General features: G+C 41.9%; 1 protein-coding gene across 1 annotated transcript in view; it reads left to right on the forward strand.

The window, feature by feature from the left end:
* Positions 1–14,688, forward strand: part of csmd3b (CUB and Sushi multiple domains 3b) — a 3,002,015-nt gene that overhangs the window by 2,965,282 nt on the left and 22,045 nt on the right. Inside the window, exons 64-66 of the mRNA XM_070874966.1 lie at positions 1,767–1,946; positions 5,618–5,683; positions 8,725–8,883. Of these exons, the coding sequence (XP_070731067.1) occupies positions 1,767–1,946; positions 5,618–5,683; positions 8,725–8,883 (405 nt within the window). The remainder of the gene's footprint in view (positions 1–1,766; positions 1,947–5,617; positions 5,684–8,724; positions 8,884–14,688) is intronic.

Raw genomic sequence — 14,688 nt, forward strand, 5'->3', positions numbered from 1 at the left:
CTGAGGCACCCAACTCCGTTATAATATTTAATTGGTCAGCCCTCCTCCTGGGAGCTGGTTGGTTGCCTGCCTACTCCCCATCCTGCCTCCGTTAAACCCGGAAGTGGGCTGGTCGGAGGTGTGTTAGAGTCGGGTTTGAGATATAAAAATTTTAACATTCTACCTGCCGCCAACACACACATGTTTTGAGGTTGAAATTACCCCAAAATATTTTGGTAAATCATCTCTTAATAGGTGATTAAGTACTGCGATCTCCATTATAAAGCAAAATAAAATTGAATAGAGCACCTATTCCTTAATGGAATAAAACGTAATTAGCAAAGTGCATTACACAATTGCCTTTCACCCATCAACTTCAAAGGCATTAAAATTGGGTACTCATCAGCAGAGACCAATTCAAGAACTTTACTAGATCAACGTCCAGTCGCATATTAGTTGTATTGTGGCTTAGCATTAGCACCTGGCGTTAAGTTTCCCAGCTTTCAAAAATAACTGCTGCCAAATGGGGCAAGATTGAATTTCGCCCCCAGAGTTGTTAAACTGAATGTTAAGGCAGGAAAGCCCTAAAATGGTTAGTGGAAAGAGTGGTTAGAGTAGGAGTGAGTTGGTGAATTAAAGTGGCAAGCGACCGGAAGCTCAGGGTCACGCTTGCAGATTCAACGGAGGTGTTCAGCAAAGCCATCGCCCAATCTGCATTTAATCTCCCTAATGTAGAGGAGACTGCATTGTGAGCAGCAAATACAGTATACCAAGATGGAAGAAGTACAAGTAAATTGCTATTTCATCCTGTGAGAATATTTGAAGCCCTGGACAGTGGGAAGGGAGGAGGTGAAAGAGCTGGTGTTGGATCTCCTGTGCTTCCATGGGAAGGTGCTGGGGGAAGGGGAGCAGGTGTGGGTGGAGCTGGAAGAATGGATCAGGGTGCGACAGAGTGAACAGTTCCTTTGGAATGCTGAAAGTGGAGGGGAAGATGTGTTTGGTGGTGGGATCACGCTGTAGCTCGTGGAAATGGCGGAGGATGATCCATTGAATGTGAAGACTGCTGGGGTTGAAGCAATGTTCCTTTTAAGCTGTGTAACCACACGGCCACGCAGTGCTCTGGGCCTCCCGTTCAGCCAGCTCACCGGCTTTTAAATACAAAAACCACGCATGCACAGAATTGTGAATGACCCACACAGCCCCTTAAAGGTTCTGCACGGCCCCCAGAAAATTAAAGGGAACATTGAGTGGAAGGTGTTTTTCTTTTTCCTTTCCCCTTTGTCTTGTTTAGTTCCTGTTTAAGTGCTGCCCATTTGTAATACCTTCCAGTCCTGAGAAACATTGACTGACTTCAGTTTCTCCATACATGTTGCCTGACCTACTGAGCTTTTCCAGCTTTTTCTGTTTCTGTTTTCCACCTGCTATTGTTTGATTTTCTGACATTTGCCACTTACGTTCCTCGGGGTGAAATTCAACTTTGGTGAGGCTGCAAAACGGTGACAGCAAATCAGCCTTTTATACATTCTGCCTGATTTCACTTTCTATTCATTAACACTAACCACCTCCAACTCAGCCCACAGCACGCACTGCTTCAGATTAATACCAGTCAGTGATAATAATTAGGTATATTGTTGCCACTAATATTGTTTACCTTGAAACTATTTAAACTCCAGTGCACCAAGCTAAGAATGAGAAGTTGCTTGGAAGTAAAGTGTTAGCTATTATTTTTATAACTGTTAAGTATTACTGTTTTCTCCCTCACCCATATATAACGGTTTTTACTGCAGCACACAACTGCAAACAACCAGATACTCCTGCTCATACCAATGTAGTTGGGATGGATCTTCCTTCACTGGGTTATGTGCTACTGTACACCTGTCAGCCTGGATTCTTCTTAGCTGGAGGATCAGAACACAGAGCGTGCAGGTCTGATGGGACGTGGACAGGGAAATCACCCATCTGTCATGGTAAGAATAATTTTAAAAGCCAGCAGTTTGGATGTATCATTTTCAGTGATCTCTTGAGCGCAGGAAGCTCAAGACTTTTATTGAATGCCACTGCATTAGTAGATGTACCACGTAGATTCTATTTATGGAAAGTAAGACGAGATAATTGCAACTTTCTTTCGTGCATGCATCATTCATACTTTTCGAACTGCCATTTCAGATTCATGCAAGGTTCCTTCTATCAGCTTGCCAAATTTTGAAAAAATTAAAGTCAAATTTTGGTCTACTTAGCATCGAAATGTATTCTTTTAAATGCTGTTAAAACAAGCTAAAACTAATAATCACACTCGCTGTAGAAACCAATGGTTCATTGCCAATAGTATGAAACCAATTCTGAAGATATGTATATCACAAAGTTACAAAACTATTATACAGAATATCATCTGGATGTCACACTGATACAGCACTATTGTATCTTGCAGCTAAAAAAAAATGAAATTAGTGACTATTTTTGAGGCTGTTGTAGTCCATGCTCAGCTCTTCGATGAAGTAACAGAGGGTTGATGAAGTTAATGCAGTAGATGTTGTATATATAGCCATTTGATAAAGTACCACATAACAGACTTATTCGGAAATTAGCACATGGTATTAAAGGTGGTAACTTGGGTACATACTTGGATAAGGGATAGGAATAGTCATCATCTTCATCATCATAGACAGTCCCTCGGAATCGAGGAAGACTTGTTTCCACTCTTAGCATGAGTTCTTAGGTGACTGTCCAGTCCAATACGAGAATCACAGTCTCTGTCACAGGTGGGACAGACAGTGGTTGAAGGAAAGGGTGGACGGGGAGTCTGGTTTGCCGCACGCTCCTTCTGCTGCATGCGCTTGATTTCTGCATGCTAGAGTAGTGGTGAACGGATGTTTTTCTTACTGGAGGGAAGTATGCATCGGAGTACCCCAGGGTTCAGTATTAGGACCGTTGCTTTTCATCTTATATATAAATGACCTGAACTTGTGTATAGGGAGTTTGCAGATGATATAAAACTTGCAATTTAGTAAATAGTGAGCAGGATAGTTGCAGACTTTAGTAGGACATAGATAGACTGGTGAAATGGGCAGACACATGGCAGTTTAATGCGGATAAGTGTGAAGTGGTGCATTTTGGGAAGAACAACATGGAGAGGCAGTATATTCTAAATGGACTATTTTGAGGGGGCTACAAGAACTAGAGGGCCCTGATATTCACAAATCTTTGAAGATGGCAGGGCAAGTTGATAAGACGTTAAGAAAGCGTATTGGATACTTGGCTGTGTAAATAGGGCATTAAATACAGAAACAATGAACCTTTACAAGTTTGGTCTCAGCTGGATTATTGTGAAAATTCTGGGCACCACACTATAGGAAGAATGTCAAAACCTTGGAGGGGATACAATTACGTTTATCAGGATGACACCAGGGATATGGGATTTCAGTAATGTTGAGTGTTTGGAGAAGCTGGAATTATTCTTCATAGAGCAGAGAAGTTTAAAGGGATATCTAACAGAACCACTTAACATTATAAGGGGTTTTGATAGAGCAAGTAAGGAGAAATTGTATCCTCTGGCAAGTGGGCCAGTAACCAGAGGTCATATAATTAGAGGGAAATGAGGAGAGTTGAGGGAAATAAGAGTTGTTAAGATCTGGAATGCACTACCTAAAAGAGTGGTGGAATCAGATTCCGTAGGAACTTTCAAAAGGTAATTAGACATGTACTTGAAGAGGACTCATTTGTAGGGTTATGGGGAAAAACCTGGGAGGTGAGACTAAATTGGACAGCTCTTTCAAAGGGACAGCACAGGCATGACTGACCAAATGGTCTCCTGTGCTGTAAGATTCTATGAGGCCAAATTTATCCCTTTCCTTAAAGCCTGTTAACACCAGAAATTGGCGGCCATGCTGCGGAGTGCAATGGCCACGGACTTTTCACATAATGGCCGCCATTTTCAAAATCCCGCTCCTTTGGTATCCTGGCGGTGACCTGCTCCCTCCCCTACCGCTCCGCTACTGCCGAGCCATTCTAAGTGCGTCATCAGAGTGTGCACCGCTGATGTACCTCCCCCCTACCCCGACGGCAAAATTCTGCTGAGAAAATTTTGTTTCCGCCGGGCGGTGTCAAATCCTGCTTTTTTGAGATGGTCCAGTGAGGCTGTGGCCTTCTAAAATGGCGATGCGGCTCCCATTAAAGGGGAGGACACACTGCTGCTGTCGCAATGTTTTTTTTGTCGGCTGACTGCCATATTGGGCTGACAATTATGCCCCCAGGTTCGGCCGGGTCGCAAACAGGCATCCTGGTACTCCCTCTTGGGTGCCAGGCTGCTGGCCCAGCTGAAATCCTCCCTGGGAGCACAGTGGACCAAACTTTACAAATCGTACAGGCTCTCCCCTTTAAGTGACGCAGCGCCATGATGACGTCATCAGCGCTATGCTGATGACCGACAGCGGCGGACACTACAACCCGCCCCAACTTCTGCCCCTCAAGAATGCTCACCGCCGCACTACCGCCCCCATTATGAACGACTTCCGGTCTGCCGAAAGACAAAGCCAAACAGCGGAATTTCGCTCAAGAGGCCACCTCATCCACTGCGGCGGTGAAAACACAAGAAACGGGGTGGGAGTGTCCCGGTTACAGTGGTGGGCAATTTCGACCCCTATGATTCTAAGTAAATGTGCATTATGATACATTATTGAAAATATAGTTTTAATGTCGACTCGTATTTTTTTCATATTCATTTTTACTTTTAAAAGGAAAGAAACTGAGGGTGCTTGTTAGGATAGATGCAGAGAGGATGTTTCCAGTCGTGGAGGAATCTGGAACAAGGGGGCATAGATTCAGAATAAGAGGTCGTCCATTTAAAATGTAAATGAGGAGGAATTTCTTCTTTCAGAGGGTCATGAATCTTTGGAATTTTCTACCAGAGAGCTGTGGAGGCTGGGTCTTTGGATATATTTAAGGTGGATGTAGACAGATTTTTGAATGATAAGGGAGTCAAGGGTTATGGGGAGCAGGCAGGGAAGTGGAGTTGAGGCCAGGACCAGATCAGCTGTGATCTTATTGAATGGCTCGAGGGACCAAATGGTCTACTCCTGCTCCTATTTCTTATGTTTTTAAACTAACTTTTAAAATAACAGAACCTTGACTTTCTGCTTGCTCTTAAATTAGCATAAATGCAGTGGAATGGACAGAACTTCATCTGCTGCAAGGATTAGCCTTTAACTCCAGACAGCATTCTGGAGTCAGGTTCATTTAAATAATTATGGTGAGCTTCTCAGGCCTTGCCCAGGAGTGAACAGAAGATGGCTGCTGCAAGCCTCTGACGGGAAACCCAAAAATGACAGAGACAAGTAGGGAGCTGATGGGAGTGGCTTTTGAGAGATTTTCTGTTGTCTGGTGTAATTGCCGTGTAAAACCTAGGCCCAGATCTTGAGCATTGCGAAATGTAATATTGTATAATATGACAGAATTTCTGCAGGTGTTCCCCAGTTATCTGCCTTAACTTTGGCGGATACCCTGTAGAGAAACTGTTGACCTGGCCATTTACTCCGTTTCTCTGGAGTTTCCGCTGATCTTCCACTGAAGTTATGGTGGACGGATGCATGAAAATTTTTATTGATCCTGTAGTTGAGAACTTTCTCGCTTTTGATTTTCATAGCTGGTTCAAAGAGATCAGAGAAAAGCAACAGACCTTCAATTGGAACCCCGAGCCCTAAACTAAATGGTAGGTCCATTTTATTAAAATGTTGATCGATTTAGTTACCTACTTATGTGGGTGAGAATGTCGCCTTTTAGTGATTTTACAGTACTCCTGCATTTTTTTCAATACCAAATTATTTAGTTACATTGCAAGTTGGTATTTTTAGTGTTAAACTATGGACATAAAAATATATCAATATCATAATATTTCAATGTGTAATAGCTTACTTTGTACAGTTGGCTTAGATTCTATTGTAATTTTACTGTGGAATTGAAAATTCCTTTCATTATAGTTTCATTCAAATTAGGATTATTCTGTAATGGGGATATTACGATATTCCTCCAGTTTTAGCTGATATTTTCTAAGATGCATACGAAAATGTGACTGACAATAGAGATAGTAAAAAGTAGCAAGTTAAAACCCACAGTTCAGGTGGTATCCGTTTATCATCTGATGTTTGTTCTTAGGGATTTATAAAGTCCCCTGAACACTGAAAATAAATGAAGCTCTACTACTCAGACCTGTAGCTCCTCTTGTATTGAAGGCTTGTTGTTTGTGCTTTATATGTCTGTATTCAGTAACAAAATAAATATTTAGATCGGTGCAAACACTTCCAAGTACCACCAAGGACAATCTTTGTAAAGTATTTCAAAACAAATTTCTACTCATAAAAAGGAAACCAGTACTAATTTCAGTTTTTAGCAGTTTATAGTGATAATCTATTGTTCTCCGAGTGCTGAGAAAATGTCATAAATAATATTCTTAAGTCAGTTCTGTAACTATTAATATTCTGTAATAGTTGACTGTTAGGGCTTTAGGTTCCCATAAATGAGTTATGAATGCAAATCTAACCCAAACTAATAAGATGAAAAACATTCCTCTTAGCCAGCTGTAAGAATCTTATGAAAGGAATTTGATCACTTTCAACCCAGACCCCAGTAACTGTTAGTGAATAGTGCACGACTGTGTAATTTAATGGAAAATTGTCAATCTTGTTTGGAGAAGCCAAATTATAAATGGTGTACTAGAGGGTGTTTTATTGAAATTTTGCTTAAGGCACACTGTTGAAGTAGAGTCCAGGGAGTTTTTAACTTGCATGCTTTATCTGTCCTGGGAGTGTTTGATGCATATACTGGGTTCAAAAAGTAACAAGATGTGTAATTTAGCAGTCTTGATATCCCTTACTATGATGAGCACAAGAGTTAACACATGCACACAAGCTTATATAGAAACTAAGTCATTCTCATCATGTTTGTAGATATTGTACTTCACAGTGAATTAAAGAAAACAGTGAGGGCAATTAGACATGGCCGGGGTCCCCTGGTCCTGATGAAATGCATCCCAGGGTATTAAAAGAGATGGTGGAAGTTATAGCAGATGCATTCGTTATAATCTACCAAAATTTTCTGGACTCTGGGGAGGTACCAGCAGATTGGAAAGCAGCTAATGTAACGCCTCTGTTTAAAAAAGGGGGCAGACAAAAGGCAGGTAATTATAGGCCGGTTAGTTTAACATCTGTAGTGGGGAAAATGCTTGAATCATTAAGGAAGAAATAGCGGGACATCGAGATAGGAATAGTGCAATCAAGCAGACGCAGCATGGATTCATGAAGGGAAAATCAAGTTTAACTAATTTACTGAAATTCTTTGAGGATATAACGAGCATGGTGGATAGAGGTGTACCGATGGATGTGGTATATTTAGATTTTCAAAAGGCATTCGATAAGGTGCCACACAAAAGGTTACTACAGAAGATAGAGGTATGCGGAGTCAGAGGAAATGTATTAGCATGGATAGAGAATTGGCTGGCGAACAGAAAGCAGAGAGTCGGGATAAATGGGTCCTTTTCGGGTTGGAAATCGGTGGTTAGTGGTGTGCCACAGGGATCGGTGCTGGGACCACAACTGTTTACAATATACATAGATGACCTGCAAGAGGGGACAGAGTGTAGTGTAACAAAATTTGCAGATGACACAAAGATTAGTGGGAAAGCGGGTTGTGTGGAGGACACAGAGAGGCTGCAAAGAGATTTGGATAGGTTAAGCGAATGGGCTAAGGTTTGGCAGATGGAACACAATGTTGGAAAGTGTGAGGTCATCCACCTTGGGGAAAAAAAACAGTAAAAGGGAATATTATTTGAATGGGGAGAAATTACAACATGCTAAGGTGCAGAGGGACCTGGTGGTCCTTGTGCATGAATCCCAAAAGGTTAGTTTGCAGTGCAGCAGGTAATCAGGAAGGCGAATGGAATGTTGGCCTTCATTGCGAGAGGGATGGAGTACAAAAGCAGGGAGGTCCTACTGCAACTGTATAGGGTATTGGTGAGGCCGCACCTGGAGTACTGCATGCAGTTTTGGTCACCTGTCTTAAGGAAGGATATACTAGCTTTGGAGGGGGTACAGAGACGATTCACTAGGCTGATTCCGGAGATGAGGGGATGATAGATTGAGTAGACTGGGTCGTTACTCGTTGGAGTTCAGAAGGATGAGGGGTGATCTTATAGAAATATTTAAAATAATGAAAGGGATAGACAAGATAGAGGCAGAGAGGTTGTTTCCACTGGTCGGGGAGACTAGAACTAGGGGGCACAGCCTCAAAATACGGGGGAGCCAATTTAAAACCGAGTTGAGAAGGAATTTCTTCTCCCAGAGGGTTGTGAATCTGTGGAATTCTCTGCCCAAGGAAGCAGTTGAGGCTAGCTCATTAAATGTATTCAAGTCACAGATAGATAGATTTTTAACCAATAAGGGAATTAAGGGTTACGGGGAGCGGGCGGGTAAGTGGAGCTGAGTCCACGGCCAGATCAGCCATGATCTTGTTGAATGGTGGAGCAGGCTCGAGGGGCTAGATGGCCTACTCCTGTTCCTAATTCTTATGTTCTTATGTTTATGTTGGCTTCAATGGAATTAAATGTCAGGGGTGTTGTATAATGGTCGGCATCTGTGATTCTGCCTGTTTTGCATCAACGCCCATTCAATTTTACTCCCATGTTTTTTTATCTTAGTAATGTGTTAAGCTGCACTTTAGACTTTCTGATTCAATTACTAAAATTCTTCTAATTTTCAGTTCCGGATGATGTTTTTGCCCCATATTATATTTGGAAGGGGTCTTATAATTACAAAGGAAAGAAACAGCCCATGACGTTGACGGTTACTAGTTATAACACTTCAACCGGTCGAGTAAATGCCACTCTCACGAACAGTAATATGGAGCTGCAGCTTTCAGGTACAGATCGATCAATAATATTTGTGGAAGCAATGGTGGATGATTCTATAAATCATATCAAGTTGGGTGGTGGGGGGAGGCATATGTCTTTACCTGGCACTGATAACTGCACTTCCAGCAGCTTTCTTCTGGAAAGTGATCAGGATTGGGAACACTGATTGATTTTCAATTGCCAAACCTAGAGATTCTGAGGGCAATTGCAGCCTCCTGCAGAAATCCGTACCGGTTGTGATTAATTAATTCAGCACAGACGTAGGCTCATATCTATCACCTCCCTGGTCTGCAGAGCTCAGCTGCTCACTTGGATAAACTTGCTGAGTACTCATGGGAGTTTCATTACCTTCTGTAGTGTAGTAGATATGTGAAAATGTGACTTATCACAGAAGGCATAGATTATTATGTTCATTGATGTCTAGTGTCTTGCTGTGTACAGCAGAGAAACAGATCATTCGGCAAAGGTCTGTGCCTGTGTTTATACGCCACATGAGCCTCCTCCTACTCTAATTACTTCTACATACCTTGCTCCAATACCCCTCTCTATATTTCATTATTTTCAAGACTACAAATGTCATGTCTTCCGAGCCATGTATTTAACTCCTCACTGAATCTTTTCTAATGCATCTATATCCTTTATGTGGTTGGGTCACTAAAACTGCACCCATCCATTGATCAGAACAATGTCAGTATCATTTATTCTGAGTTACATTCCAATGACTTCCAGCTGATTTGCTTTATTGATAACTCTATGATCTGTGATCACTTCCAAATCGCCTTCCTTTTAGCCTTTGCAGTGTAAACATAAAATAGACACTTCCATGTTTATACATATTTAGCGTTACTCTTTCTATGTGCATTACCCATTTATCCACATTAAATTCCATCTGCTTCGTGTCAGCTAATCTACATAAACGGTACAAGTCTTTCTGATGATAATCCATCTCTTTTCTACTCATTATCTGCTTACAGTGCCTTGTGCCAGTGGTAGACTTAATCATTTTTTCTACAGAAACCTTATCACTCACATATATTCTGCATAGCAGTAGTCCCAGTACAGATTCCTGCAGAATACCACTTTCTCCCAAGATGATTATTTTCCATTTATTTCAATCTGTCTTCTATTACTAAACCAACATTTAATTTATTACACGAGCCTACTTTGTTAGTGTCACATGTGGTAATTTGTCAATGCCTCCTGAATACCAAATAAACTACATCTACTGGATTGTCCTTACCTAATAGCTTAATTGCTTCCTACGATAGAAACATAGAAACATAGAAAATAGGTGCAGGAGTAGGCCATTCGGCCCTTCGAGCCTGCACCACCATTTAATAAGATCATGGCTAATCATCACCTCAGTACTCCTTTCCTGCTTTCTCTCCATACCCCTTGATCCTTTAAGCCATAAGGGCCATATCTAACTCCCTCTTGAATATATCCAATGAACTGGCATCAACAACTCTCTGCAGTAGAGAATTCCACAGGTTAACAACTCTCTGAGTGAAGAAGTTTCTCCTCATCTCTGTCGTAAATGTCTTACCCCTTATCCTTGAACTGTGTCCTCTGGTTCTGGACTTCCCCAACATCGGGAACATTCTTCCTGCATCTAACCTGTCCAGTCCCGTCAGAATTTTATATGTTTCTATGAGATCCCCTCTCATTCTTCTAAACTCCAGTGAATATAAGCCCAGTCAATCCAGTCTCTCCTCATATGTCAGTGCTGCCAACCCGGGAATTAGTCTGGTGAACCTTCGCTGCACTCCCTCAATCGCAAAAACTTCCTTCCTCAGATTAGGAGACCAAAACTGAACACAATATTCCAGGTGAGGCCTCACCAAGGTCCTGTACAACTGCAGTAAGACTTCCTGTTCCTCTACTCAAATCCCCAAGCTATGAAGGCCAACATGCCATTTGCCTTCTTCACCACCTGCTGTACCTGCATGCCAACTTTCAACGACTGATGTACCATGACACCCAGGTCTCGTTGCACTTCCCCTTTTCCTAATCTGCCGCCATTCAGATAATATTCTGCCCTCGGGTTTTTGCCACAAAAGTGGTAACCTCACATTTATCCTCATTATACTGCATCTGCCATGCATTTGCCCACTCACCTAACCTGTCCAAGTCACCCTACGATAATTACAGTAGGTTTGTAAGTCACACAATCTTATTTCTGAAGCTATGCTGAATACTTCAGTGATCAGGAAAGTGAATGGTATCTTGGCCTTTATTGCAAAAGGGATGGAGTAAAAAGCAGGAAGTTTTGCTACATCTCTACAAGGTATTGGTGAGGCCACACCTGGAATACTGTGTGCAGTTTTGGTTTCCATATTTACAAAAGGATATACTTGCTTTGGAGGCAGTTCAGAGAAGGTTCACTAGGTTGATTCCAGGGATGAGGGGGTTAACTTATGAGGAAAGGTTGAGTAGGTTGGGCTTCTACTCATTGGAATTCAGAAGAATGAGAGGTGATCTTATTGAAACATATAAGATTATGAGGGGGTTTGACAAGGTGGATGCAGAGAGGATGTTTCCACTTATGGGGGAAAATAGAACTAGAGAACATGATCTTAGAATAAGGGGCCGCCCATTTAAAACGGAGATGAGGAGACATTTCTTCTCTCAGAGGATTTTAAATCTGTGGAATTCGCTACCTCAGAGAGCTCTGGAAGCTGGGACATTGAATAAATTTAAGACAGAAATAGACAGTTTCTTAAACGATAAGGGGATAAGGGGTTATGGGGAGCGGGCGGAGAAGTGGAGCTGAGTCCATGATCAGATCAACCATGATCTTATTGAATGGCAGAGCAGGCTTGAGGGGCCGTATGGCCTACTCCTGTTTCTATCTCTTATGTTCTTATGTACTTCCTATAAAATCTATGCTCTTTACATGCTCATTTATGCATCCCATGGTTTTTCCCCGCTGTGAATGTTACACTAACTGGACTGCAGGTTCATGTCCTGCTTCTTTTCTGAACATTGGAACTACCTTTGCTCTCTTAAGTATTTAGGTTCAACTCCACTAAGAAAAATACCAACCAAAACATTAATAATTTATTCTTTTAATATTCTAGGATATATCCCATCTAATCCTGGAGCCTTGTGAGCATTTATTTTTCTGGCTTCTGCTTAACACATCCATGTGACAGTTCTCTATCTGCTATTTTAACGGAGCCATTAATCCATTTAAAATATATGATAAAAAATAGAAAACAAGAGAATATCATATCATAAGATTATATTAATTGTAATGAATGTTATGAATCACAGTCCCATTTGCGGTGAAAGGAATTTATCTGAAATTCTTATTTGTTAAAACTGATCCATTCAATATATCTGCAACATCTGATCATCCATAACAGTTTCACCCAACTTGGCCACCAGTAGACCTGTTTTTTGACCTACGATTAACATATTTATAAAGCATTTTTGCTTCTCTTCAGCAGCATTGTGTAATTTATGTCTATTTTTCTCACCCATGGATCAATATGTCGAGGAACCAACTAGGTGGCTGGCCATCCTAGACTGGGCGATGTGCAATGAGAAAGGACTAATTAGCAATTTTGTTGTGCGAGGCTCCTTGGGGAAGAGTGACCATAATATGGTGGAATTCTCTATTAAGATGGAGAGTGACACAGTTAATTCAGAGACTAGGGTCCTGAACTTAAGGAAAGGTAACTTTGATGGTATGAGACGTGAATTGGCTAGAATAGACTGGCGAATGATACTTAAAGAGCTGACGGCAGATAGGCAATGGCAAACATTTAAAGATCACATGGATGAACTTCAACAATTGTACATCCCTGTCTGGAGCAAAAATAAAACGGGGAAGGTAGCTCAACTGTGGCTAACAAGGGAAATTAAGGATAGCGTTAAATCAAAGGAAGAGAAATATAAATTGGCCAGAAAAAGCAGCAAACCTGAGGACTGGGAGAAATTTAGAATTCAGTAGAGGAGGACAAAGGATTTAATTAGGAGGGAGAAAATAGAGTATGAGAGGAAGCTTGATGGGAACATAAAAACTGACTGCACAAGCTTCTATAGGTATGTGAAGAGAAAAAAATTAGTGAAGACAAACGTAGTCAGATTCAGGTGAAGTTATAATGGGAAACAAAGAAATGGCAGACCAGTTGAACATACACATTGGTTCTGTCTTCACGAAGGAAGACACAAATAACCTTCCGGAAATACTAGGGGACCGAGGGTCTCGGGCAAAGGAGGAACTGAAGGAAATCCTTATTAGGCGTGAAACTGTGTTGGGGAAATTGATGGGATTGAAGGCCGATAAATTCCCGGGGCCTGATAGTCTGCATCCCCGAGTATTCAAGGTAGTGGCCCTAGAAGTAGTGGATGCATTGGTAATCATTTTCCAACAGTCTATCGATTCTGGATCAGTTCCGATTGACTGGAGGATAGCTAATGTAACACCACTTTTTAAAAAAGGAGTGAGAGAGAAAACAGGTAATTATTGACTGGTTAGCCTGACATCCGTACTGGGGAAAATGTTGGAATCAATTATTAAAGATGAAATAGCAGCGCATTTGGAAATCAGTGACAGCATGGATTTATGAAAGGGTGCTTGACAAATTTTCTAGAATTTTTTGAGGATGTAACTAGTAGAGTAGACAAGCGAGAAACAGTGGATGTAGTGTATTTGGACTTTCAAAAGGCCTTTGACAAGATCCCACTCAAGAGAATGGTGTGCAAAATTAAAGCACATGGTATTGGGGGTAATGTACTGATGTGGATAGAGAACTGGTTGGCAGAGAGTCAGGATAAACTGGTGCTTTTCAGAAAGGCAGGCAGTGAGTAGTGGGGTGCTGCGGGACTCAGTGTTGGGACCCCAGCTCTTTACAATATACATCAATGATTTAGATGAAGGAATTGAGTGTAATATCTTCAAGTTTGCAGATGACACTAAGCTGGGTGGCGGTGAGCTGTGAGGAGGATGCTAGGAGGCTGCAGGGTGACTTGGACAGGTTAGGTAAGTGGGCAAATGCATGGCAGATGAAGTATAATATGGATAAATGTGAGGTTATCCACTTTGGTGGCAAAAACACGAAGGCAGAATATTATCTGAATGGCGGCAGATTAGGAAAAGGGGAAGTGCAACAAGACCTGGGTGTCATGGTTCATCAGTCATTGAAAGTTGGCATACAGGTGCAGCAGGCGGTGATGAAGGCAAATGGTATGTTGTCCTTCATAGCTAGGGGATTTGAGTATAGGAGCAGGGAGGTCTTAATGCAGTTGTACAGGGTCTTGGTGAGGCCTCACTTGGATATTGTGTTCAGTTTTGATTTCCTAATCTGAGGAAGGATGTTCTTGCTATTGAGGGAGTGCAGCGAAGGTTCACCAGACTGATTCCCGGGATGGCAGGACTGACATATGAGGAGAGACTGGATCGATTGGGCCTGTATTCACTTATTCATTGGAGTTTAGAAGGATGAGAGGGGATCTCATAGAAACGTATAAAATTCTGATGGGACTGGACAGGTTAGATGCAGGAAGAATGTTCCCGATGTTGGGGAAGTCCAGAACCAGGGGACAGAGTCTTAGGATAAGGGGTAGGCCATTTAGGATTGAGATGAGGAGAAACTTCTTCACTCAGAGAGTTGTTAACCTGTGGAATTCCCTGCCGCAGAGAGTTGTTGATGCCAGTTCATTGGATATATTCAAGAGGGAGTTAGATATGACACTTACGGCTAAGGGGATCAAGAGGTATGGAGAGAAAGCAGGAAAGGGGTACTGAGGGAATGATCAGCCATGATCTTATTGAATGGTGGTGCAGGCCCGAAGGGCCAAATGGC

Source organism: Pristiophorus japonicus, chromosome 1, assembly GCF_044704955.1.
Source record: "Pristiophorus japonicus isolate sPriJap1 chromosome 1, sPriJap1.hap1, whole genome shotgun sequence".
Lineage (NCBI taxonomy): Eukaryota > Metazoa > Chordata > Chondrichthyes > Pristiophoridae > Pristiophorus > Pristiophorus japonicus.